The 27,717-nt window shown below is 52.9% G+C and overlaps 1 protein-coding gene across 1 annotated transcript; it reads left to right on the top strand.

The window, feature by feature from the left end:
* Nucleotides 1-1,623: 1,623 nt before the first annotated feature.
* Nucleotides 1,624-27,717, top strand: LOC144110561 (uncharacterized). Its single transcript, XM_077643575.1, has 4 exons — nucleotides 1,624-1,915; nucleotides 3,299-3,963; nucleotides 6,122-7,924; nucleotides 27,671-27,717. Exons 3-4 carry the CDS (start codon nucleotides 6,897-6,899, stop codon nucleotides 27,681-27,683), a joined length of 1,041 nt encoding a protein of 346 aa, XP_077499701.1. The 5' UTR covers nucleotides 1,624-1,915; nucleotides 3,299-3,963; nucleotides 6,122-6,896; the 3' UTR covers nucleotides 27,684-27,717.

Genomic DNA, 27,717 nt, shown 5'->3' with positions numbered 1-27,717 from the left:
ATGGTTTTGTGCATTAATATGAATTTAGCAGAAAACAGGCACTTCTCGTACATCTCAGTACTGAATTCACTCTGCAATCATTCAACCATCTGTAATGCGCGTTAATTTTTAGCACTTCTTAATGAACTTATTCTCTACTCTTAGATTTCCAGAAAAATGACCTCATCATTTGTTTTCTTGCCTTTCAACTGTTTTTCCTTGCTTGCAACCATAACATGTTTACTATTCTGTTGCAGAGACATGCCATAAAATTACTATATATGTAATGCAGCTTAAGCTTCCTTGCTCCATTTTGCTTTGCATTCTTTTTCTTGCTGCAGTTTGCTTCTATGTCCGTAACATGCTGATAACCTTTCCCAAATCACCATCAGTACATTTATATATTCTACTAAAACCAATAAATAAACCTTGAAAGAAATTCCAAGGGAAAGCCGTCAGATGCATTTATTCTAAATTTTAACTATTCAATTCTCCGTCTCAGCTAATGAAAACTAGCAGTATCTAACCCCCTGAGACAAGAAGAAAAATAAAAAAATACTCAGCAGGAATTTCTTTTCTTGATCATAAATAATAAATCTGTGCTTTGATTCTATATGCGTCATTTTTAGCTACACACATCACCCTCGTCCCGGCTCTTTTAATTGCCCCATATTTTGCTCGAACTAGCACAATTAAATCTTCCTTTTTCGTACGAACCATAAGAGAGTGGAATTCACTAATGCAATGACTGACAGTTCATGCTGATACGACATGCTTTCTTTTTAATAGTTCATTTTACATTGTTGCCCTTGAAACGGCAGTGTGTGTGCGTGCGTGCGTGCGTGCGTGCGTGCGTGTGTGTGTGTGTGTGTGTGTGTGTGTGTGTGTGTGTGTGTGTGTGTGTGTGTGTGTGTGTGTGTGTGTGTGTGTGTGTGTGTGTGTGTGTGTGTGTGTGTGTGTGTGTGTGTGTGTGTGTGTGTGTGTGTGTGTGTGTGTGTGTGTGTGTGTGTGTGTGTGTGTGTGTGTGTGTGTGTGTGTGTGTGTGTGTTATGGGGTCACTCTGCGTCCAGCCGGCCGGGAAGGCGAGCTTCCGTGCCAGCTACACGCAGGCGTTATTCAAGTACGCCACATGTTTCCCCAACCCGTGGCGCAGAGTCGGCAGGTCCGGACGAAATAGGCAACGGCAGGGCACGCTAGGAAATAGTTTATTATCCTAACGCGAGGCAAAGCACACTGCGGAAGAATGTTCTATCCATAGAATAGATGTTCAGTAGCTCACCAAGTAGTTGAAGCGACCGGCGTTGGGTTCGGGGTCCGGCGGGCAGCGAAAGGATTCCTCGAGGCACTCAGGTCAGGTCGGGCAGCGAGTCTCTGTTTCCCGCCGCGAGTTCCCCCTTTTATCCCCTCGGAGTTCCCTAGCAGCAAATCGTTGCCGTCACCCTCTCCGCAGAAGGCAGCTCGCTGCAGTGACGTCACGTGAGTGCTGGGGCGGAAATGAGCAGAGTCGCAGGGGTGCCTTCTCTCCACATTCCTCCAGCGCGCACGTGGAAATCGCGGTCGCCGCTGGGGCGGGGGACGACACACAACAGTCTCTTCGGAGCATTCGAGACCGGTCGCTCACTTCCTTGGCTTTTCGCTGCCTCGTGCCAGTCTCGATCTCGCTGCCGTAGCAGCCGGTTGCGCGCGGCACTCGCTCCGTCGAGCACGTGCGGCCTTCTGCCATCCTGTGTGCCCAGTGATTGTGTGTGTGCCCTTTGCCTTGGTGCCCTGATTTTGGATTTCGCGTCCAGTTCAGCAGATCTAAAGGGGCTTTAAGCAGATCCAAGGCCCTTTCTCCGCCCCAGCCGCCTGGTGTGGTGCCTCTACTGAAGCCTTGCCAGCGCGCCGCTGTAGCAAGTTTTTCGTTCTCGTTTTACTAACGCGGCTTCCTCGAGAGGTAACTGCCCTTCGCTAGCAAGACCTTTTTCTTTTTTCCTCGTCCGAATCATTCCCCTGCGTTTTCTTTGGGTGTTTTCTTCGTTCTCTTAGCACATGGTCCTCACGTTTTTTCCTCTTAAGTTTTTCTCCCCTCACCTCTAATATTAACATCTCCGCACCCTTTCATTCCTTATCTGCTATTCTTTGTCTCGCTCTTCTGGTTAAGTTCACCTACTCCTTAGCCCTCACTTTTCTCCCACGTGTTTTCTTATTTCTTTGCTCCCGTCGTACGTCTTTCCACATTTCTTCGAGCGCATTCCTTACCCATCTGTTTATTTTTGCTTGCTGTTTGGTCAATTTGGTATTTTCCCCTGTTGTTTCTTGCACATTTCTTAACCCTTTTGTTCACTAACGTTTCATTTTGTCGTCTGCTGTTTTTCTTGTCCATTTGTTAACCGTTTCGTTTTTTCCTCGTTCTCATTAACTTCCTCGCTCTCATTGTCCCGTTTTGTTTTCCCCGCGTTCTTTCCGCATTTGTTAACCGTGTTTCTTCCCTCTTCCTTTTTATTGTCGCGTTTTGTTTCTTCGTTTTTCGTGCGCATTGGTTAACCTTTTCTTTCTTTTTCTCATTGCCGTGTTGTTTTCCCGCGTTTTGTCTAGTGCATTCGTTCACCTTTTAATTCCCTCTGCTTATCGTCGTGTCTTGTTTTCCGGCGTTTTTTCTTTCGCATTTGTTAACCGTTTTTCCTCCCTCTTCCTTTTTATTGTCGCGTTTTGTTTCTTCGTGTTTTTCGTGTTCATTTGTTGACATTTTCTCTCCCTGTTTCTCATCCTCGTGTTTTGTTCGTGTTTCTCGTGCACATTTTTTGTGACCTTTTTCTCTCCCTGTTTCCCATTGCTGAGATTTGTTTTATCAAAGTGTGCATTCGTTCACCTTTTGATTCCCCTTCCCTGTTCTTTTGTGTCTTATTTTCCCACGTTTTTTTCTTTTTTTTCCTTCGCATTTTAACCGTTTTTCTTCCCTCTTCCTTTCCTCATTGTTGTATTTTGTTCCCCTCGTGATTTTTCCCCGTGTGCATTTGTCGAACGTTTTTTTTTCCCTTGTCCTGTTCTCATTGTGTTATTTTCCCGCGTTTTTCGTGTCCATTGGTTAACCCTTTCTTCCTCCGGTTTCTCATTGTCGTGTCTTGTTTTCCCGCCTTTTTTCGTCCGCATTTGTTGACCGGTTTTTCTCTCACTGCAGTCTCTTGTTTTCCCGCGTCTCTTTTTTGCGCATTTCTTAACCGCCCGGCTTATTCCACCTTCCTTTTGTAATTGTGTTTATTCCTTTTCTCGTTTCTCTAGCGCACTTCTCCCCCGTCCCCTTTTTTGTTTCCCGTGCCTATTGTTCTCGAACTCGCAGGGGAGTCCCCTCCCGCAGCTCGAGGCGCCCGTCCTGCCACCAGCGGCCCGCCAGTCTGGCATGTGAGCCGGAATTTTTTCTGCGCCACCTCCGCCTGCGGGTGGGACTCCTGGAGGAGTACAAGAGCCAGAGTGCTCTGGCACCGCCACTCTTCCTGGGCCCGAACCAAGACCCCTCCTCCACCAACCGGCAGCCAGGCTGACACCATCCTGGATGGCCCCGCTGGCTCCAGGCCATCATCGCCCGAGCGCTCCCCTTGCCCCTCGCCGGTCGTCACGCGCCTACGGGCCCAATATCTCAAGGAACACCCCGACCAACCCCCGGGTCCCAGGCGCCAGCCGAGGAAACCCCGCCGCCCAAGCTTCATGCCAAGGAGACGGCTGTTGCCTCCGCAGGGAGCCCCGAGGACTTGGTTAGCCCTACAAACGTAGACGCTCAGCTCACCACTTCTCTTGCAGGCGACTCCCACGCGGAGCAGGGTGCAGTCGCTACTGCCTCGGAGGGCCCCCTTCTGATTCCTGTGGAGAACGCTCCCGGGCCCTGGAGTCACTGCTCGTGGCAGGCAGCCAGCCAGCAGCCCCGTGCTGAGACCTGCAGTGCTGCACCCCCCGTCCGAGGACCCTCTACGGACTCTCCTTCCTGCCTTCAGCCAAGATGCTGGGGAGGTAAGTAAGGAGCCTGCTCACCTCTCCTGAAGCAGGTAGCCAGAACCATCGTGGCGGAGGGGGTTGGATTGTGGTCCAACGCAAGGCCAGGCGCCCAGCGGCTTAGAGACGCTCCCGGTATTCCACGGTGCTCTTCCAGCCCCTCCAGAGGTCCCTTTCCCTCCGGGACGTGGTGAAGGAAGATTATAGCTCCTTCCTGTACTCCCTTCCCGGAGTCCTGGAGGTCCGGATCAATCGGCAGTGCAACATCATCGCTGCCGACGTCTCCAGCGAGGAGTCCCTGGCCGGGCTCATGGGGCTGAGATTACTCCTCTCCACCCCGGTCAGGGCTTTCCAGGGTTCCGGACAAGGACATTGCGGACACCATAGAGACCTCTGTCGACATACTGAGCATCCGGTGCCGCGGTGGCGCTGTTACCATCCATTTTGGCCCCCCCCCCCCCCCCCGACCAGGTCCAGATTGCCGGACTGCAGTTCCGGGTTCGTCCCTTCAAGGCCCGGCCCCTGCAGTGCGGCGGGTACAACCACGAGGCCTCAGTGCTGCACCTTCTGCAGCGGCCACCACCACCACAGGGACTGCACTGCCGAGGTCCCCAGGTGCCTCCACTGCAGAGGGCGCCACCGTGCAGTGGACCACACCTGTCCCCGCTGGAAGGAGCAGAGCCAGGTGACCACTGCCCTTCGTGGGACTGCCAACCCAGGTGCCCGCCGGGCAGTCATGGCCTAGCTCCACCAGCAGTCGCAGCCCAACAGGGAACCGGGGCCCGCGACAGCCAGGAGCCTCGGCTACGTCCAGACCCTCCTGCTACAGCTCCCCACTACCTCAGTGGCTCGAAGGCTGTGTGAGGCAGCTCTCGCTGGAGAGAGCCCCTCCAGCGGCAATCATGGCCAGCTGGAAAGGTCCTAGGGCAAGGCCGCACGTCCTACAGTGGAATGTGAATTCCCTGCGGGCGCGCCATGCCAACCTTAAAGGGGCCCCGAAACACATTTTCAGTGCATTGTTTTCCCTATTGGTTGCATAGATTGAGTTATAGCGATGCTGTTAGCATTGGCTGTACCGTGTATACTGTGGTTTTTAGTATTTTAATTAGCTTGCAAAAACAAATTTGGCGCTGACAGTGTCACCATACAGTGGCGGTTTTTAGCTGCGGATATGACATCACTTTGTGGAAGCTTGATGATTGGACAAAGAGTAAATATACTGCAAATTGGGTTAATAATTAGACATGTTTTGTAAAGTTATTGTGTTTTATATTGCTTTAACAAAACCAGCTTGTTTGCCCTAGATAAAAGCACTGTAAATCGAGTAAAACAAAAAAAACACGCCACCAGAGGCACTGGCTACTTATTGTGTCGAAGGACTGCGCCTCTCAACATCCTACGACCTAGCACTAAACACTTATGGCTACTCTCTATGTATCTGAGAGCGACTTTGCAGAATCGATCCGATCGAGCCATTGCACTCTATAAGCGTTCGTTTTGGTCCCAATGAAGGATGCGTTCGTTTCACATTTAGCAGGCAGTGCGCATCGTCAGTTTGTGGAGAATCGCCGGACGGTGGCACCACGTTCCCGTCAACAGCGCGCGCTAGGAGCAACTGGGTGATGGTTGGCGATAAGCAGTAGCGGTATGCACTATGCTAAATGTGTACGATATCTTGTGCAGGCTGTCACACCGTCGCAGTATCTCGAGTTCGGAGCCATAAGTAAGGGAACGTCACTAATCAGCGTTCCCTTCTGTGCCGTCGACGTGACGGGGAAGCATCGCTGAGTCAGCTGGGCGTTCACATGGTTGGAACCATGCAACGGCGCTGCCAGCCTTGGCATGAACGAGTTACAGAAAACAGGCAACCATGGAGTGCAAACTTCTGCCACGTGCTAACATAGGCTGTTTTGATTGGTCGTCATTGGGAGAGTGAAATGGGAAGCTGGCGCGAAAATTGAGTTGAGGGCAGCATTTTGTTTTCTTGTATTTTGAAATTTCTTCATTGAATAACTCCCGTTCCAATGCATCGATTCACGTAATTCTTTGTGAGTCAGCATCTGTGTGACAAAGAATCCATCTGAAGCATAACGCATCCGTTCAAACGGTGTTTCGCAGCCCCTTTAAGGACCTCCTGTTGCAGGGCACTTTCAGTTTTAATGTCCTTGCATTACAGGAGACCCGTGTCCCAGTGGATGCTGCGTGCCTCCCTGGTTACACGAGCTATGCACGTTGCTCCAGCTGCGCACTTCAGACCTGCAGTCCAGCCCCCTGCCTGGACACCTCCCACCCGCAGGAGAGGCCCCGCGCTGCCATCTATGTGCGGAGCAACCTGCCCCACACTGTCCTGGATGTGGCCTTCCAGACGTGGGCCCCATGGAAGTCTGTGCTATCCCCGGCCGCACGGACACATTGGTGGCCTCCGTCTATGTTCCCCCGGTGTCTCCTGAGACCCTTCCTGCCTGACGGCTCTCCACTGCCGTCTGGGTAAGGATGCTTTGATCTGTGGTGATTTTAATTCCCGCCACAGGGATTGGGGCAGCCAGACGACCTCTACCCGCGGCAGGAAGCTCGGCAGGAAGCTCCTGGATGCGGTGCCGGCTGCCGGTCTCCACGTGCTGCGGCCCAGGGCGGCTACATTTATCCGCCCAGGCCCTTCTCTCGGAAGCCTACTGCTACTCTTGGAAGCGGGCGGCGGACTCCCTTGGCTCGGACCACTTTCCCATCTTCCTGAGCCCTTCCTCCAACAAACGTCCAAAGGACAGGGAGTATTATGTCGTCAAGTGGTTCGAATTTAGGGAGCTCACTAAAGACATTCCTTTTGCAGGGGACTTTCTGTATTGCCTGAAGTCCTGCGCCCAGATGGCCACGGTGACTGTCTCGTGCACTGCACAGGCCCCTGTCCCTGACCTCCGCCTCCTGGGCCTCCGCGCTGCCAGGCGTCGAGCGGAATGCAAGGCAGAGAGGACATAGTCGCCTGTGGATTGGAAAGCCTACCGCAGGATCGATGCAGCCTGCCGCCAGCGGACAAGAGAGAGCTGGGCAGGCATCTGCCGCTCGTCTGTCATCCAGTGCCTGGCGCCTGTTCCGCTCCCTCTTGCAGGTGGTCACCAGCCATCGCCCAGGGCGTGTCCTACCAGGCCCTGGCCGAGCAGCTGGCTGACCACTTCTCTGTGGCGAGCCTCGTAGGTCCCATCCTTGCACTGGGTCCCCCTGCCCAGCCCTCTCCCGGACGACCCCCTCTTCCGGCAGGCCTATCCAGTTCTTTCGCAGGCCTGTGTGATGCACCGTTCACCCCCTACGAGCTCCATCGCTCTAAGCGGAAGAGCGCTTCTGGGGCAGATGGGCTCACTTTGCGGATGCTGCGAAACCTGGATGCTCCTGAGCAGCCCTGCCTCCTGGACGCCTTTAACAGCATCTGGGACAGCAGGATCTTGCCAGAGAGCTGGTCCACGGCCATCGCGCTCCCGATCCGGAAGGCGAGGAAACCCCCCAGGGCTCTCCTCCTACTGGCCTGTCTTGCTGACCTTGGTGGCCTGCAAATCCATGGAGTTCGTGGCCCATCAACGCTTCTCCTGAATGGCCAGTGCCTGTGGCTTCCTCTTCGAGTGCCAGACGGGCTTCCGCAGGCACCGCTGTACGGCAGATTCCATCGCCGACGTGGTCTCCTGCCTGGAGGAGGCCAAGCAGCAAGGGGACGTCGCCCCCTTGGTCCTCCTGGACGTCCAGGCAGCCTTCGACAGCCTGCCCCACTCCACCATCAAGCAGGCCCTGGACAAACTCAGAGTGACCGGGCGGTTGCGGTAATTCGTAACCGCATTTCTTTCCAACCGCTCCATGCAGGTTCGGGTTGGGGGCACCCTGAGCTCTCCACGGCCCATCACCACCGGGGTCCCTCAGGGCTCAGTTCTCAGGCCCTTCCTCTTCAGCCTGGTCATGGCCGGTCTCCCGTCCGCCATCCAGCAGGGTCTTTACCATGGTAGAATAGTTTAGGTGTACGAACAAGTCTCGCCGGCGTGGCGCGCGCGCGCCGCAGATTGTAGTATGCCCGTCCTCCGGCAGGCGGTGCCCCAAACTTGGGGCCTTCGACGCAGCGTCCATGAACAATCGGCTAGGCTGAACGCACGCACTGCTGGCTCCTTGCAATATATTAGGAGGGCCAATTCAGCCTTAGCTGTAATAAACCTAACACCTTGTGGTACTTTGTATTGAATGCTCCTCGTTAAAATCGCAGGCCACAAAAGAGCTGTTCACTCTCGTTCGCACTGAAAGTTAGAATTGGCGCGGGCTGTAACAGCAGCTATTCTGTGATACGTCTCAGTGGTCCTAATATTTTGTCCTTATATTTAGTTATAATGTGAGCGATGTTGCGTCTAATTATGCAAAACACTGTCTGTAAAACTGCCGACAGAAGACTTCTGGAAGTTGGCGTCCGGAAACGAGTGTCTTGTGTTTTCGTTTGCAGCTGTTATGTGCGCAAGTTTCCGCGTAGGTTTCGGGCACCGAATGTTGCTTTCATGCTTTGAAAAAAGAACACAATGCTGCATCACCATTTATTTCACACACACACATCTGCAGTCACAAAAGGGGCCAGCTATTACATGTTTTGCGTAAAATTTGGGAGAACTTCCGCAGCCACTTTGTCGCATCGGATGCGGCTACATTGCGCTATCTTCTGTATAGTTCACACAAAAATCTGTGGCATAAAAAATACAGACGAGTAAAAAATCATGCGTTAAACAAGTTTAGCAAGCTTCCGCAGCTGCTGTTTTTTTCGCATCAGCTTTTCTTTGCTTGCAGACCTGCCGCATTCTCATTGCTATATAGTGATGCAGAAGATGTGCCATCATTTCTTCTTTGTGTTCCAAACAAGGAAAAGAAAAATGGCAACTTTCTAGCATGCTTTCTACTGTCAATTCATAGACATTTCTGTGAAAGGTATGCTTCTGAAATTCAGTCTCGGCTGCTTGCAGTAGGTAGAAAATGGTCCTAATTGGGTGTAATAGTCCACCTCGAGTTTTGCACTGAACTAGGACACTTTCCTTTAGACTGTGCAGCAGCTTCTCCAATAAGGCACTGTCTACATTTTGAGCCTGTTGTACTCTTCATAAGTTTTCAACACATCGAACCAGCCAGGTAATAAATTATACAATCAATAACCTCTGGCTCTGTACATACATGATCAAAAACTTCACACTCGGCTTCCACATCCACTAAGCCATCCAGTTTTTGTTTTAGTAGCTGAAGTTGTGTCTTTTCTTCATTTTCAACCTTAAACGCAAGCTTAATGTCAGTTAGTGTATGTGTATTATCGGCGGTTTGCACTTCGCAATTGCCAAACTTTGGTGGCTTGAGCAAACTACACTGAGAGCATGTTACATAATTGCAGGAAAGTGGGCATAGAGGGATGGTCATTTTGGCCACCTGCCTGGGGGATGATTCCGAAGTGTTCAAGCACGTCCTGATTGAACTTTCCCGTCAAGACGTACCTGAACCCACACTCCTTGAGCAGGTACCGAGAGAGTTCCAGTGCCGATAAAATTGACGCGCAGTCCCTCTGCGGTCTGCTCGGTGAGGCAATTTTTACAAAAAATCTTTTCAGATAGTACATCTTGCTCCCACCTGTTTAGCCAATACAGTGAAGAAGCTAAAACTCGTAGATCTTTGCTCCCTACAGTAATGCCTTCTCGCGGGCAGTTTCGATTCAGGGCATCAAAGAGGTCATTGAGTTTCATGGTAAACTCCATCGTACCTTTCACATTTTCTAATCCTTGCGTGCCTCTCCTCAAACAAAGCTCCAGCCCTTTTGCTACGCTCCGGCTGAACAACTGGGTCGCCAGCCTAACACGCATTTTTTCAATGTTTGTTGGATTAATATTGGAAAATGTTAATTTAGGACAAATACGTGCCAGGCCGGGTTGCTTCGAATCTTCTACAAACAATCTGTCAGTGCACCCGTTCACCATTGACAACCAAAATCTATTGTCGATGCAAGCGGTTCCGCACACATTTCAGGAGGTGAGGCACATCAGAAAAAACATTGCGTTTGTTGTCAACAGGATGAGTAAAGGAGTGTTTAGCGTGCCGAAGAGCCCCACTCACTCCGAACGCTTTCCACATTAAGCGATTAGTAGCTGCTCCATCACAATCCCATCGGCCAACGCGCCAGCTTCCTCCAGGAGAAAAATCGCTGTTAGTATGAGCTGTGCAAGTTTGGTGCCTTTTGTAGGACCCTTGCTCGCAAAGACAGCAACCGGCTGCGAGTAATGATCCCCAAATGCTCGAAATGTGAACACCAATCCATGGTCGGAGAGGTCATCACTGGTCGTCGCACTGTCACCAAAATCGCTGAATCCACAATAAGTCGTTGACTTTGAGTGCACTCTCATCTCTTTCCTTACCTGCATTTCATCGAACACTAAAATCCCGTGTTGCTGAAACTCGTCCTTGGTGGCCATTTTTTTTTTAAATGCCGCAAAAAATCGCGTGTCAAATCCGCACTTCACTCTCACCAAACTTAAATACTTTCGAACTGTGTGACACAAGGAAGCGGTAAAGCATCATTTTCTCGTAGGAAGGAATACGCCGATGTGCGGCGAATGTGCAGCAACAAACAGCAAAGAAGGGTCGCCTGAGATCTCACTCCCTTGGTCACACATGGCTTGTAGCCGCCGCGGTGGCTGAGTGGTTATGGCGCTCGGCTGCTGGCCCGAAAGGCGCGGGTTCGATCCCGGCCGTGGCGGTCGAATTTCGATGGAGGTGAAATTCTAGAGGCCCGTGTACTGTGCGATGTCAGTGCACGTTAAAGAACCCCAGGTGGTCGAAATTTCCGGAGCCCTTCACTACGGCGTCCTTCATAGCCCGAGTCGCTTTTGGACTTTAAAAAAAAACACATGGCTTGTGGGACGCACTCCACAGGGTACTGCAGAGACTTTTTTCCATCTTGAGGTACTTTTTTTGATGGAATCCTTGAGAGCTTTATGGTGAGGTAACCGACAGCAACTGGCTGGGAGATGTCTTGGAGCGTTTAAGTTGAAGACATTTTTGACTTCGTCCATTTTGAGACGATGAAAACCCTAGTATTTAGACGGTAGGCACGAGAGTGGAGGATTTTTGAAAAAGATTGCGAATGCTGAGATCGCCGCTGTAGCTGAGCTGCCATCGGATTCTTCTTCAACCGCTGTCATGTTGCACGCCTCAGCGGTAGTCGGCGAGCTCATGCTAGCTTCTGACAATGGTGCACAAGGTTCGGCGCTCCTTTCGGTTGCCTTTCGGCGGGTCGTTTTCTACTTTTTGAAGTCTTCGAAAGGTAGGCAGGGCAGTGAAGGTATTTCGTGGGCACCGCGTCCTTTGCCAACGCGCATCTCGGCATGCTTTGCAGCACATGCCCATTGTACTCTGCCGTCCAGGTTTTGGACACAAAACTGGGCTCAAAATGTCTCTTGCAAACGTAGTCGGTTGTTTGTAGAGCTCGTTCCTTTCTTGGTATGGCCCGCCGCCACAGCTGCAGCCGTTCATCGTCTTTCGGCGCCGAAAACCGCGAAATTTTCCTTGCAGGATTTGTAGCCCGTATTGCAGCGTGGCACAAAACACTTTTTCCCCATCACGCGAACGCAGAATCCATCAAAAACGAAGAAAATGATGGAGCGTGGATATCGGCGAAAGGCACCGAGCACGTGCTCGAGAGAAAAACGACGCTGACGACAGAAGACAAGAACCATATATATATATATTATATGTGTGTGTGTGCCATATACCTGGGGTGAAGAAGAAGAAAAAGACAAGAACTGACACGTTCCTTGCGGCAACCTGCCGGCTCTCAGCCACCTAAAGCCAAGCCCCCAACCGCCTCGTGCCACCTCTCGGCGGCCAGCGGAAATTTGTTCCTCGCTGTCGCCACTTGCTCTCCGTCGCGGGATGGCCCGTTCACACACCTAACCTATTCTAACACCATGGTCTTTACCACAGGGTCCTCTGCTCCGTGTATGCGGACGTCGCCCTCTGGGTCCAGGCTTCCCGGAGGCACATCACCTCTGCCAGGCAGGCCCTCCAGCGAGCCCTCGACGAGGTGCAGTGCTTCCTGGTTTCCAGGGGCCTTGTGCTCTCTGCCGCCAAGTCAGAGGCACTCTTCCATCCGTGGGGTGCACGGGCCACGTCGTGAATCCGTACCCTGCGGATTGACGACACCGACCTCCCCTGGAGGCAGCAAGTGAGGTACCTCGGTCTCACCATCGACTGCCTCACTTGGATCCCAGCGGACAAGCCTCTCCTGCTCCACCTGGACCACGTCGGCCGAGCAGCCGAATGCCTCCTGGCACGCGGAAATGGCTGTTCCTCTACCTGGGCCATCCGGCTGTTTGAGGCAGCTGGGACATCAGCGGTGCTCTAAGCCCTTCCTCTGGTGACTCAAGACCACCCGGCTCCGCCACCTTGAGTCCTCTCGGCGGAATTGGATCCGCCGTCTCCTGGGAGTCTCACAGAGCTCCCAGATCGCAGCCACCCTAGCCGAGGCGGGGGTGCTCCCACTTACAGAGAGGGTCACACACACAGACTGGCTCCACCATGTTCCTGACGGCAGAGCCCTCTGTGCTCGCCTCTCGGGACGCTCCCACTCCAGGATGGGCATGCTTTCCGCTGCCTACATGGAGTCCCTGGGCCCTCCCACCAGCCATCCTACCCTCCCTCCACCACCTACGCGTCCTCCCCTGTAGGTCTCCCTGGACTTTGGAGGCATGTCGAAGCGCCATACACCAGCTGCGGCCCTCAATCAGACCGCTGCTGCCTTCCTGGATGAGATAAAAGGGTCCACCCTTCTCTTCACTGATGGCTCGGTGCTACCAGCCACAGGACGGGTCAGCGGCACTCGTGGCTCCGCAGCTGAACGCGACATGGACATGCAGGCTGCCCTTCCCAGGCAGTTCCACTGCGGCTGAGCTGGCCGGACTCCACCTGGCAGCAGACCTGATTGCGACCATCTCACCTGGTCCAGTCGTCCTCTGTGACTCCCGGCAAGCCCTCCAGCTGCTGTCCAGGCCTCATGACAACATGGTGTTAGAGATGAGGGGTCCTTGAGTGAGCTGACTCAGCACCGCAGGTCTGTTCTACGAATGACGTTGTCGGACTTGGTTATGAAGGAAGCTGTACAGGGGTTTAGTTACAAGATTTAGGAACCCATTTGAGGGTGATGGGGGAAGGTCGGAGGATCTGAGGATGATCGACGATTCCCTCCCACGGCACTTGTCCGGTTTTAAAAGACTCCGGTCCCTAGGATTTCCCCGGTTCGAGGTCTTCACCAGGTTGGGCGTGGCCTAACTTGCGCTGTCGTATACACACCTCTTCACATAGTGACACGCCCCCGTCACATGTCTTGCCAGAGAGAGTGTACCGCTGGACCATCGCCCCCTCAGAGAGAGCGTTGTCTTCGCGTCCGAACAAGAGTTCTCACGCTGTCAAGCCGGACACGTCTTCCAGGAAGTCCAAATGGGTGGGGAGCCGGCACAGTTGAAGGGGTGAGCCACTCCTGCTTGGGTTGGCGGTCGCTAACTGCCTCCGTAGCAATGTTGTTTACAAACGGCGGCAGTCGTTCATCTCGAATCCAATAACCCAAGCGGAGACAGGCCGTGGAAACGAAGATGCCTGTCGCTGTGCAGGGACCCCGGATGTAGGTGTCCCGGGCCGACTACGCAGCTGAACCAGACGGGCTGTCGCCAGAATCCTTACAGCTCCTCCGCGGCCCGAAAAATCTCAAATGTCCAGCGTTGACGACCGCTGGGCAGGAAGAGATGAGATGGCGTCCGTGTTGGTCCCCTGGATTGCAATATCCACCCCCAAGGCAGAGCCCAAAGCACCACCAACAAAGGAAAGTGCAGGTGGGACGTTCCAAACAGCAAAGCACTGCCTCACCCGCAAGCGCTCGGAATTCACCAAAGAATCACCAGGCTTCTATTGACAACAAGACACTTAAAAAAAATTGTTTAAATTTGGGTTAATTTGTTGCCGACAGAGCGCGAAACATCCCCTTTTTAAATTCCGACCGTAACAGCCCGATTACTCGGAACAAAGTTAAAAAAGGCACTCACACAGGAGGAGATTCCTCTAAGTTCTCCCGCTTACATCAATCTGCTCAAGCCATCAGCATTTCCGTGCAGTTCCCCCTTATAAGGCACCGAGAAATTGTACTGTTGGAGAGCCAGACTCCATCTGAGCAAGCGACCATTTTTGGGGGACATCTATCGCAGCCACGTTAAAGGGCAATGGTCAGTTTCAAATACAAACTTTGCTCCGTACAGGTAACATGACTACTTCTGCGCTGCCCAAACTAAACATGCGCACTCTTTTTTGGAAACACTGTACGCTTCCTCTCTACTGGTCAGTTTGCGGCTCATGTACAGAATTGGGGGTTCTTCATGGTCGTCGCCAACTTGGCTTAATACAGCACCCAGTCCTCTATCGCTGACATCACAGTCGGGACACGAGTGCTTCCTTCAGTCTTTTGAAGGCGTTTTCTTTTTGGTTATCCCAACTTACGTTAGTAGGTGCTCCCTTTCGCAAGGCATCAGTTAAGGGACTAGCCCGCTGTGAGTAGCTAGGAATATATCGTTTGTAGTACCCAACTAATCCCAAAAAGGAGTGAATGTCCGTTTTCGTCCGTGGTTGCGGAAATTCTGCGATCGGGGCAATCTTTAACTCGGATGGGCTTCTATTTCCCTGGCCTACAACGTGGCCCAAAGTACGTCACCTGGGCGCAAACAAATCTACACTTTTCTGCCTTCAATGTCAGTCCAGCCTGTCGTAAACAGGAAAACACTGTCTTTAGGTGTTCTAGATGCTCTTGTCAGGTTTCCGAAAAAGTAGCGACATCGTCTAAATAAGGGAGTGCAAAGCACTGAATGTCCTTCAGTACATGTCCATGAGTTTCGAGAAGCTGTAGGGGGCATTCTTCAACCCAAAACTAAGCATTAAGCGTCTAAAGGTGCGCGCTGGGGAGATGAAAGCAGCATACCTGCTTGTGCTTTCTAAGGGGGGGTATTTGCCAATATTCCTGTACGAGATCGAGGGTGGAAATGAATTTCGTGCCGCTCACCCTTTCTATCCTTTCCTCTATGTTGGGAATTGGGTATAGCTGATCCCTGGTAATTGCATTCAGCTTTCTATAATCCACGGAGAGACGAGGATCTTTCCCTGGGGCCTCAACAAGAATTAGCGGTGAGGTATAGTTACTTTCCGCTGGCTGTACAACTCCTAACTCTAACATGCGCTGAATTTTCATGTCCATTATTTCTTTTTGCCGCGGTGATACCTTGTAAGGTTTCGACCGTACCGGCACATTAGATGTGAGCTCAATTTCGTGCGTCAGGAGGTGTGTCTTTCCCGGGCGACTGCTAAATATGTCAGCGAATTCGCTCAACAACTGCTTTAGCGTGTCGACGTGAGTCTCGATTAGAAAATCTGCATTCGCAGAGAGAGCCAGAATGTTCTCCACGTCACTAGCGTCCGCACCTCCCTTCCAACCCTGACTCGCTGTCCAGCTCTTCTGGTTCATTTAGAGTCAGATTGACGATCCTGCTGTGTTTCACGAACGGCTTCATCAGATTGCAGTGATAGATTCTCACCTGCTTTCCCCTGCCTGGAACCCTTAGTGCGTAATTCGTCTCCGAAAGTTTTTGCAACACTTCCACTGGACCATCCCAGTGAACTTCCAGCTTGTTTTTTCTCGATGGCCGGAGGATCATCACGCGATCGCCCGCGTTGAAACCTCGAAGGCACGTGTTTTTGTCATAATAGACCTTGGCGGCCTCCTGGGCAGCTTTCATATTTCGGTTTACTAGTTCCCTCTTGTTGTTAAGGCGGTCCAGTAGCTGAAGCACGTACTCAACCACTGTCTGCTTCTCTCCTGTCCCTTCCCACATTTCTCGGCATTTGGAGGGGAGAGCGGAGGTCTCTTCCGTACACGAGTTCTGCTGGCGTAAACCCCGTACCTTCGTGGGGGACTGTTCGTAAAGCGAAAAGTGTGGCCGGCAGACAATCCTCCCAGTCTGCTTTATGCTCATAACAAAGAGCGCGTAGCACCCACTTCAGCACAGAATGCCATTTCTCTACACTGTTGGACTGCGGATGATACACTGAGCTGTGTAACAGTTTTATTCTGCATCTTTCTAGGAACGTGGTTGTCAAGGCGCTTGTAAAGACCGTCACCTGATCGGCTTGGATTTCGGCCGGAAATCCTATTCTCGAGAACACTGACAAAAGAGCGTCAACTCCTTCTGTGGAGCTCAAGTCCTTCCAACGGAATTGCTTCGGGAAATTTTGTGGCAAGACAGCACAGTAAGCAAGTACTTATAGCCTGATTTCGTTTTAGGCAAAGGGCCTACTGTGTCTATTACAAGACGGCGGAAGGCTTCCGAGATCAATGGGACAATTTTCAGTGGAGCCATCCATGTCGCTCCCGGCTTGCACACGCGCTGGCATGCATCGCATGATTTTATGCAGCGTTCTGCATCATTGAAACATTCTGGCCAATAATATTCCATTAGTAGCCGCTCCTTTGTTTTATTGATTGCCAGGTGTCCTGCCCAGCCATTTCCGTGGCAGAGACTCAGAATGCCCGCTCTGTATTTTTCGGGCACGACCAGCTGATCAAATGTTTTGCCTTTTCTGTCCTGGTAGTGTCGGTCTAGTAAGCTTCCTTTCTCATGCGTCGTTATGTTGCGTCTCGCGATGCCCTCTTTAGCTGTAAGGTGAAGTCTTTCCAGAGTGGGATCCTGCTTCTGTTCTTTTATTAGGGGCTCCCTGTTCACCTGCAGAAGGCGATCAAAACTACGCGTTGTTGGAGATAAAACAGTTCCTTTAGCGTTTTCTGCCTCCTCTACCGACTTAGTGGTTGAAGTCCCTGGTCGCTCATTTGCTCGGTCAGCTGTCCGGCTTTCATTCCTTGTTGGTTCCCTTCCCTCGTTTGTTTGCAACGATATGCTGGCTGGTGCCTCTCTGGCTACCTGAGGTTCGGGAATCTGACTTAGTTGAGATGCGAGCTGACGAGTTTTCGACCTTGTCAAAGCTTGTATCACCCCGCTTCCGAGCTTCTGGCCTCTCTCGCGTAGCAATTGGTCTGATCGATTCGAGAAGAGGTAAGGATATTGAAGTGAACACGGCCTTCAAAACTGTGGCCTCAGTGATTAGCTCTCCAAATGGTCCACAAATTTTCACTCTAGCTATGGGAAGGCATACACTGTGTTCTTCTACTGCCTGTTTTATCCACGAGACTTCTCCCGTAAAATCGTCTGCTGAAACGTAAGACGGATGGACACCGTCCATCGTCGTGGTGCTGTCACGAAGCACTCTGCACGGTTTCCCGTTAACGTGCAGCTCGTGCAGGTATGGCTTGAGCTCTAGATTCTTGGCATTATCCTCGACGCACGAGAACACCAAACGTTGCTTTGTACACTTCGTTGCAAAGTGCCCGACACCATTGCAGTTGTAGCAACGAAATGGCCTACTAGCCTCAAACTTTTTTCGCGGTTTAGTCTGCTCCCTGTCTCTTTGCCTGTTCACGCTTTTCTGGCGCTACCTTCGTTGCCTCCGATTGCTCTGAAATTCTAGCACTTCGCGTCTTTCTGCTAGGCCCTTTATCTCGCATTGCATTTCGAGCGTGTGACGCACCCTCTTCAGTGCTCAACCTTCTGCGCGAAACGTACTCCTCTGCTAGCTCAGTGGCCCTTTTAACTGTCTCGACTTTTTCCCTGTATTGAACCCACAGTTTTACCACTTGGGAAATGCTTCGGTAAAATTGCTCAAGACAAAAACACTCGATGATTTTGTCTCGGCTTTCGTAAACCTCGGCTCCTTTTAGCCACTCTAGCAGATTTGTCTTTAGGCCATACGCAAAATCCGGATAGCCCTCGCTATCGTTTTTCATTGTGCTCCTGAAGCGCTGTCGGAAAGCTTCGGCTGACAGCCGGTACCTTTTTAGCAGGCTGGCTTTGACTTTTTCGTAGTCAGCTGCGTCTTGTGTGCTAAGTCTCGCTTTGACTTCAGCTACTTCACATGGCAAGAGTGTCAGAAGCCATTGCGGCCATGTACTGTGAGCAAATTTCTCCCTTCCGCAAGTTCTCTCAAAGTTTCCCAGGTACAATCCTAAGTCCCTTCCACTTTCATAGGGATGCATGCATCTGTTCATTCTATATGATTGTACATCACTTGCTCTTTCAGGAGACTCGGCTCTCGTACTGTTGCCTTTTTCCTATTTTCGTTTTCAAGCTGCAATCGCTTTATATTTCTTCTTTTTCCCATTCCGCTTCCCTTTTTCTTTTTTCCTCCTGATCGCCTTTTTCTTTACGGGCTTTTTCTTCCTGTACCGAATTCCACATATCTACCAGCTGATCGTGTTCTACGTGTTTTCGAATTGTCTTGCATATTTCAGGTTTTGTAATTTTGCCCTGCACTTCTATTGACAGTTCCTCGCATAACAACAGCAAGTCCGGCTTTGACAATTTCATAAGGTCCATGACAACGCTTTCTCCACTTTGGCAATGCTATCTTCAAAATGTCGTGAGATTACTCTTTCTCAATTGACATACACTTCCCAGTGATTCTAGATTATTCTCAAAATCTGAAGCCTGGCGAATCCTATAGCAAAATGCCGAAACGCTTACCGGTTGAGAAAGCACGATGTCGCACGGTCCATCCCAGCTGCTGCGAACCAGTTAGAGATGAAGGGTCCTTGAGTGAGCTGACTCTTTCAGCGCCGCAGGTCCCTTCTACGAATGACGTTGTCGGACTTGGTTATGAAGGAAACTGTGCAGGGGGTTTATTTACAAGATTTAGGAACCCATCGGAGGGTGATGGGGGAAGGTCGGAGGATCTGAGGTTGATCGAGGATTCCCTCCCACGGCACTCGTCCGGTTATAAAAGGGTCCGGTCCCTAGGGTTCCCCTGTTTCGAGGAGGTCTTCGCCAGGTTGGGCGTGGCCTAACTTGCACTGTCGTACACAAACACACACACTTCACATAAGGACACGCCCCGTCACATGTCTCGCCGGAGAGAGAGAGGGTGCTGCTGGACCATCGCCCCCTCAGAGAGCGTTGTCTTCGCTTCCGAACGAGTTCTCATGCTGTCAAGCCAGATACGTCTTCCGGGAAGTCTGAATGGGCGAGGAGCCGGCACAGTTGAAGGGTGAGCGACTCCTGCTCAGGTGGGCGGTCGCTAACTGCCTCCGTAGCCATGTTTTTACAAACGGGGGCAGAGTCGTCCGCCTCATCCAATAACCCAATCGGGGACAGGCTGTGGGAACGAAGATGCCTATCGCCGTGCAGGGACCCCGGCTGCAGGTGTCCCGGGCCGACTACACAGCTGAACCAGACGGGCTGTCGCCAGAATCCTTACAGTGGCCACTACCTCCCTGCTAAGGGCCTGCCTGGAGACCCTGGAGGATGCTGGCCACCAGATCTCCCTGCATTGGGTGCCGGGCCACTCCGGCATTGAAGGCAACGACCTGGCCGACGCTCTGGCCAAGTCTGCCCACACTGATGGGTCGCCGGTATGCTTTGCAGTCACTCAACATGACTTTGCCCGCCCCCTCATCATGCAGATGGTATGGGCCCTTCACCCCGACTGGAGGATTGCGGCCTACAAGCCCTTCCACCGGCTCTTGGACCAGCTGTTCAGGCGGGACCGAGTCCTCCTGCGCCTCCGCATCGGTTGCACGTGGACGCCCTCCAGGTTGTACGCGTGTGGCAGGGCCCCCTCTCCTGCCTGCCCCTCCTGCGGGGATGCTCGGCCACCTCCTGCTAGCGTGCCTGACCTATGATCCCTCCAGGCGACAACTCGAGTCGGGATACCGGGCACTCGGTCTCCCGTCTACCACGGAGCAGGGCCTCCTTTTCCCGGCTTGCAGCCAGCTCCTGGTGCATCGGGTCCTCCTCTCCTTCCTCGAGGAGACTGGCCTGAGCATCCTCCTCTATACCTTCGCCCCGTCCAGCACGAGGCGATGGATCTGAGTATGCTCATTGCCCCCTGCCCGGTGCTTGCACACACCGAGGCTCCACCAGTGCACCGAGGCTCCTCCCCCCCCGTGCCAGGTGCTTGCACACTTTCCCAGTGAACTGAGGCTCCCCTCCTGCCCAGTGCACCAAGGCTCCCACCCGGTGCTTGCACACACTCCTAGTGCACCCTGGCTCCCCTCCCTGTTGGACGCTGATGATGCGGCGGTGCGACTCCTGAACAGCCAAGGACTTCCATGGATACGGTGGTGGCGGCCCTCCCCTACATCCCCTCCCCTGGTCCCCAAGAGTGATGCCCAAAGGGCCAACATACGTCGGGACCAGTATCCCCCTCCCCTCCTTAAGAAGCCTCCCGAACGCAGTAACAGGCACAAACAGCTTGATCTCCGCTATCAAGGGATCGAGGTTCGATGTTCTTCGGCTCCCGCAGGTCCATCAATTGACGGCTGCGCCACGCCCCCGCCGGTCAGCTGCTTCAATCCGAAGGCTTTGCCTCCCGCACGATGACGCTGCAGCAAGGCATCTAACTCCCCGTCTTGGTCTTCCAAGCGCGCGCGGCTGAACCGTTCCTATCAATTCGGTCGACTGCCTCCTTGGCGCCGGCCGCGATGGTTTGGAGGCCAGGCCCATGGCTGCGCCGCCCTGAGGTGCTGGGACAGGTGGCTTCAGGGGCCAGGGCTGCTGCGCTTCTATAGTTGAAGCCGCGATTGTGCTGCCCTGGCATACCTGGTCAGCAGGCGAGGGCAGTCAGTGGGTGGGCAGCTGCGATGTGGCAGGTAGCCGGGTGGCGACTGCAGGTCGCGGGCGGGGCGTAGCGTCGGGCGTTGCCGAAGGTGGATGGTAGTGGAACGGCGTCGTTCTGATGGGCCCTGCTTCTTTTCCATCTGCACTGAAAAAGGTCATCACAGCTGTAGCCAGTGCGTGCTACGTGGCTGTTCGACCCTCACGAGAGTCATCAGGGTTAACGCAAGTCAGTCTTACGCAATATTGAGCGGCCCATACGTGCATGCATCCGAGACTGCCTGCTGGCTAGCGCCCTCACTCTAGGCTGCGCTGCAGTGGGGTTTGCCGGCTGATCGCAGCGCTCGTTATCCGACTGCGACCCGGGTCGGGCTGTGTCCTCTACCCACTCATCTCGCTGCACGTAGCGTTTCAGGTCGCATACGTGCACCGGTCCGCCTGTCGGTTTCGACTGCAAGCCCTCGAGCCTGTAAACGAGCGAGGAAAGTTTCGCACGCGGAACGGCCCGATCCATGTCGGCGCCAGCGAGGTTGCTAACTGTTTGCTAGCGTTGCTGAGAACGTGCTGGCGTCAAAGCACCAGATCGCCCACTTCGTAGTGAACTTCCCGGTGTGAGCGGTCGTACTGCGCTTTCTGCTGCGCCCAGGTTGCGGCGAGCCTTGCGTGAGGCCTCTGTCATCTTAGCGGGCAGCTGTGTCGCGTATTCAGCTCGTGCTGACGAAGCGACTGGCGTCTTCCTGCTGTCCGATAGAATCCGGTCCATCGGATTTAGCAGCTCTCTGCCCAGGTTGAGTGAAGACGGCGCATACCCAGTCAAGCGGCTAACGGTCGAACGCAAAGCAAACGCGATCTCCGGCAGATAGGAGTCCCAATCTTTCTGCCTCTCAGAGTATGCGACAAGCATGTGCTTAACATTGTGATTGACTCGTTCCGTGGGGTTCGACTGAGCATGATAGGTGGTTTTCTTGTGCTTAATTCCGAGTGCAATGCACGAATCAACGAATACTTTCGCAGTGAAGTAGGACGCGTTGTCCGTTATCAGCTGCTCTGGGAAATTGAACATGGTGAATACGTCCATCAGCTTCTCCATGATCACTCGTGCCGTCAGCTTTCTAAGGGGGGAAGTTCAACCCACTTGCTGAAGTGATCCGTGACCACCAGCAAGAACTTGTTCCTACTCGGTGTCAGGATACGGTCCCATGATGTCACATGCCACGATTTGGCAGGGAGTCTGGCTGTTAATCGGGTGCATGAGACCTAGTGGTCGTCCGCCTCGGGGCTTCACACTTTGGCACACATGGCACGAGCGGGCGTAGTGTATTATGTCCCTTTTCATGCCAAGCCTGGTAGCAGAGCAACACAACTTAGTAAAAGTCTTGGGGCCACTTGCATGCCCAGCGATGCACGAGTTGTGAAAGTAGCGTACCAGTGCTGCTCTTAATGCTCGCGCTATCACTACCTTGAACGCCTCATTTGTGTCGTTCTCGTAGGGGTATACCTCAGCAGGACGCTGTCGGAATCCAGCAGATACGAATCCATCGCGCTCACAGCACTGCCAGCTGTTTCCAAGCGCTCCGCACCGACAGCAAAACCAGCTGTCTCCGTGTGCGCGGCGGCCCAGTCGCCCGGAGCCTGTCGAACACCTTTCGACAAAACGGATCCTTCTGCTGAGCTTCGAGCAGCTCCTTTCTGCTGAACACGATCCCCACGGAACTCACGTAGTCCACTTGGTTCACGCTCTCGCCCTGGATCAACGGTTGGTCCGCGTTCCTTACATGGGCTACGGCTTGGGTCTGTCTCTCTCCGGCTGTTGGGTGGTTGGTCGCGTGACCTTCCTCGCACTGGAAAGCGCTCGCGAGTGCATCAGCCACAGCGTTTTTTTCCCTTTGCGGTAGCGCACGGTGAAGTAACGCTGCAGCAACAGGGACCAACGGGCTAGGCGGCCGCTCGGCTCTCTGAGTCGTGTCAGCCAGGTGAGCGCCATGTGATCCGTCTCGATCACAAATACCACCCCATCGATGTAGTAGTCGAAATTTCGCAGAGCAAAAACTATCGCGAGACATTCCTTCTCTGTCACCGAGCAGTTTCTCTGCCGGCGTCAACGAACGGCTCGCGAAAGCTACCGGATGAGAACGCCTTCATACTCCTGAAGCAACACTGCTCCTAAGCCCAGGTCGCTTGCGTCTGTTTGAATCACTAACTCCCTGTTTTGGTCGGGTAGCTGCAACTCAGCCGTGTCAGCGAGCACTTTGGTGAGGTTGCGCAGTGCATCCTCTTGCTCGTGACGCCAACTGCAGCGCTCGCCTTCAAAAGCTTTGTCAAAGGCGCCTGCAGTGCTGCGTAATTTGGGATGAACTGGTGATAAAAGTTCGCCATTCCCAGGAAGCGTCTGAATCCGGCTACGTCTGTAGGCGACGGAAACTTAAGCAAAGCCTCAAGCTTATCATCGCACGGCAGAATGCGGCCTGTCGATCGTGAGGTCCAACAGTGTTATTGGGTCGCAGCGATCTGTGCCTTCATCGGGTTCAAAGTGATTCCCGCGGACCTCAGCCTCTCTAGGACATCCCTCAAGTGGCGCAGCTGTTCCTCGGACGTTTTCGAGTGCACCATGATGTCGTCTAGGTACGCGAGCGCATGTTGCCACTTCGCATCTCCCAGAACACGGTCCATTAGGCGCTGATAAGTAGCGGGTGCTCCTATACTAAGCCAAAAGACATTCTCTTGAATTGGAAAAGGCCTCTGTGACAAGTGAAAGCAGTTTTCTCTTTGCCCCGCTCATTCATTTCAACCTGGAAGTATCCGCGGCTAGCATCAAGCGTTGTGAAGTACTTCGCCCCACATAGGTTGGACACTAGGAAAGAAATGGTTGGTAGAGGGTACGCGTCTTCTCGTAACCTCATTCAGTTTGCGGTAGTCCACGCAAAGTCGATACGTATCGTCTTTCTTTGGAACCAAGGCCACCGGGAAGCCCCAAGGGCTGTTAGACTTCTCAACAACGCCAGTGTCGATAAGTTTGTCTAAAGCGCTGTCCAGTGCTTTTCTCTTAGCCAAGCTAATTGGTCTAGGATTGCACTTCCAAGGCAGTGCGTCACCCGTGCCTATTCAGTGCCTAACTAGGGTAGTGAGGCCCGGGCAGTCAGTGAATGTCGCGTTGCACTCGTAGAGGAGCGATGACAACCGTGCCTTCTCCCTCTCCGTCACGCTGTTCACTTCCGACAACAAGGGGTGCGCTGACCTTCCCTGCGCGGCAGAGCAGTATTCTACCGCGGCAACCTCTCTGCCCTCTCTCTGCGGTGATCCTCTGCTCACCTCATGGTTCTCGGGCTGGCGGGTTGGATTTGTCACGGTCTCCCCACCCCCCGCTCGCGCCGCGTTCGGAGTCTGAATTGTCTGCGACGCCGCGGGCGCTTTTGCGAAAGCCTTCACGGCGCCTGACGTGCGCTCCCTGTAGCCTCCGCTGCCGATGTCTATCACAATACCTGTCTTGGCTAGGAAGTCTCATCCAAGAATTACAGGAACGGATAAGGGATAGGTACCTTAACAGGGAAGATGAATGAGGCGTTGCCGCACGTGTCTTTCCCAACGAACCACTATCCTAGCTGCACCGCTTGATTGCGCATTGCCGCTCGCGAGGCGAAAAGTGGTATCGCACTCTCTCAACCGGATTTGTTCTCGCGGAGATGGTTTAACACCTTGTCACAGAACAAAGCGCTTGCTCCTGTATCGAGTAACGTGATGAATTTTTTTCGAGCTATCGTTAGCTCAATGAACGGCGCTGGCAGGTCAACAGATCTTCCTACGTGACATGCCAAAGGCGCTAGCAAACCGGAGTTCTCTGTGTACGCCGCGCGGGATCGAAGGTCGATCACCGGCGGCTTTGGCCGTTTCCCGACCGTGTTTGCTCACGGGCGGGAGGGCGGCCACACTCGCGGGCCAAGTGCCCCGGCTGGTCGCAACGGTTGCCCGGGACCCGACGGGCTTGGCGCTGGTCGCCACGTTCCTGTCGGTCGTCTCGAACTCGCGGTGCGAACGGTGAGGGCCGCGTGTCAGACTCACGATCTCGCCTCGATTCGTTCCGCCCTGCGGCAGCGTGTGCTGTTCGCAACGCGAAACTGAACGGGTCCAAAGTGCGGTCGGACAACTCCCAACCCCTTGGGACACGCTCGACAGAAAACTTTGGTGACGCCTCAGCTCTGGATGGACTGCGCGCTGAGCTGCCATTCCACACGCAGCGCGGCTCAGGTGACCACGAAGCGGGTAGGGGCGGCCGATACGCACGCGCAGAGAGGATGTCTCCCTGAATGCGCTTCGCCTCAGCAGCCAGCTCATCCAAATCTCTGAACCTGACTCCTCTCAGGTAGGCTGCGGAAGTTGGGTGCGCTTGTCTCGTGAGTGACACGCTCAACTTTCTCCGTGTTAGTGGCGCCAGGGTCGGCGAGGCGGTAAAGTTCGTCCATCGCTCGGACGTACTCTAGCAAAGACTCGTCGGGGTGCTGGGTGCGGAGCTCCAGCTCTCTCCTCAAATGCCACTCGTAGTTTACAGGAAGGAACTCGTCGCGGAAGCTTGCGCAAAACTCCTCCATTGTCCTCGCTCGGTTGCCCGCTAGTCGGTACCAGCGAGCCGCATGCTCCGTCAAAGAAACAGGCACAACACGCGCGAGAATTTCGGCGTCTGCGATTCCTGTCAATTGCTGATTATGCAGCAGACGGTCGAGGTACTCATTTGCTTCCGTAGTGTCGTGGTACCCTGTGTAGGTAGGCAAGTCTATCCTAACACGTGGTGACTGCACCAGGGCTTGCAAATTGTTTTGCAAAATACCCGTTAGACTCTGCATAACCTGCATTGCGCTCTGCAAGAGCACCTCGGATGATTGCGGACTAACGCTCCCGGAGTTGGGCGCAGCCGCTGATGGCGTGGAATGATGAGGCCTAAGTGCCTCATAGTCTGCGCAGCGGAGCGGCGAGGCGCCCGATGTGGAGCCCCGCATGCCAGGCGTAAGTCCTGTCAACGCGTCAGGGGATGTCCCTCGGCTATTCCGCGTGGAACGCCCAAGATTCACAAATTCAAACCCTTCTACAGGCGCGTCAAGTAGGCAGCCCTGGTTCTGTGCCGCTGGCTCTGACAGCATGAACAAAGACTGCAAGTCACTCCTGTCGGCTGTCATCTTTTGTTAGGGCGATGACAGTCGTTCACTTGAACAAAGGTCACTGTTCAATTGCCTAGTTCGCCCCACGTTCGGGCGCCAAGAAAAGGGGTCACTCTGCGTTCAGCCGGCCGGGAAGGCGAGCTCCCGTGCCAGCTACACGCAGGCGTTATTCAAGTACGCCACATGTTTCCCCAACCCGTGGCGCAGAGTCGGCAGGTCCGGAAGAAATAGGCAATGACAGGGCACGCTAGGAAATAGTTTATTGTACTAACGCGAGGCAATAGCACATGGCAGAAGAACGTTCTATCCGTAAAACAGATGTTCAATAGCTCACCAAGTCACTGAAGTCGACCGGCGTTGGGTTCGGGGGCTGGCGGGCAGCGAAAGGGTTCCTCGGGGAACTCAGGTCAGGTCTGGCAGCGAGTCTGTTTCCCGCCGCGAGTTCCCCATTTTATCCCCTCGGAGCTCCATAGCAGCAAATCACTGCCGCCAAGCTTAGGCATACAACCCTCTCCGCAGAAGGCAGCGTGCTGCCGTGACGTCACGTCAGTGCTGGGGCGGAAATGAGTAGAGTCGCAGGGGTGCCTTCTCTCCACATTCCTGGTGGCCAGCGCGCACGTGTAAGTCACGGTCGCCGCTGGCGCGGGGGACGAGGGATACCAGTGTATCCCACAGTGTGTGTGTGTGTGTGGTATATCTGAACACTCAAAAATTTTCAGGAATAGGCTTATTGGTGGCATAATATTATTGTCGGACACCAGAAAACTGATGAATCGTCTTAAGTAGTAGCCGGTAGTTTTTAATAGCCATATCACTTTCTATTCTTTCTAAAATGCGATTACCCTTGGCATTGTGGCAGGACAAAATTTGGCTTTTTCAACTAGGTACGTGCACTGGAAAAATCGCTTTGCCTGCATGCTTTCGAAAGCGCATGTATTTTCGGACGGTGCAGCCAGATTTTGTCGAGCCACAGTGGCGAGGGTTCTTGCATTTAAAAAATTATAAAAATTGATAATAGCTATTACTAACGGCCAGCTACATATCTCTAATTATAACTGGGTGCCCAACTCTACTAGTTAAAATGTTAATTAATAAAAATTAGTTAACCAGCGTACTATTTCAGACGGTTCGCCAGTTTTATGATGTCTGCGAAAACTGGTAATACTATGCCGCAAAAGCCTTAGTTTTACCCCAAAAAGCCTGCTTTTTTTATTTTTTAAAGTTCTTTGAAACACCCAGTATATATAGTATATATGACAGAAGCCAACAGCCACAGAAACCAAGTGGCATATGGGACTTTTTTCTTTAGTTTGTGCTGTTGATCAATGGACATTATTAGTGAATATTTTATCGCTTAAAGATAATCGATTACAAAACCATAAGAAACAACTACACGCCGCCAGTGTGAACCAAACCCATGACCTCCGAATATCGCGTCCGGTGCTCTGCCAACTGAGCTACGGCGACGCTGTCAGATCTTTTGCTTTAGGGGTTATTTAAGTTTACGTGTGAGCTCACCTTGAGAGTGTTCACCAGTGCCACCCTCGTCCATAAGCGGCGGCCGTAGTACATCCTGTATTACCGCCAGTGGGACGTGGCACGTCATCTAACGGCGAGGGCGAAAGTGCTGTGAGAACCCTCTTATGCTTCGTATGGCATCAAGGCTGCCAGAACCGAATATACTTCTCTATTTGCTCTGCTTGAATCTGTAACATGATGTACAGTATGAAGTAAAAAAAATCAAGAAATATAACGATACAGCATATTTTCTAAGCGGTGTTCTCGTTTTCAGTATTTTTCTCTGCCTAATATATCAGATTATCCTTACCCTTTCTTTACCAGCAGGTGCCCCTGATGGCTTATTTGGGGCTTTCTTGTGTATTTTACCT

Source organism: Amblyomma americanum, chromosome 1 (assembly GCF_052857255.1).
Source record: "Amblyomma americanum isolate KBUSLIRL-KWMA chromosome 1, ASM5285725v1, whole genome shotgun sequence".
NCBI lineage: Eukaryota > Metazoa > Arthropoda > Arachnida > Ixodida > Ixodidae > Amblyomma > Amblyomma americanum.
This window is presented reverse-complemented; position numbering and strand designations above follow the sequence as displayed.

Excerpts from the sequence above, each read along its gene's own strand:
- LOC144110561 (XM_077643575.1), top strand. The coding sequence starts at position 6,897 with ATGCAAGGCAGAGAGGACATAGTCGCCTGTGGATTGGAAAGCCTACCG.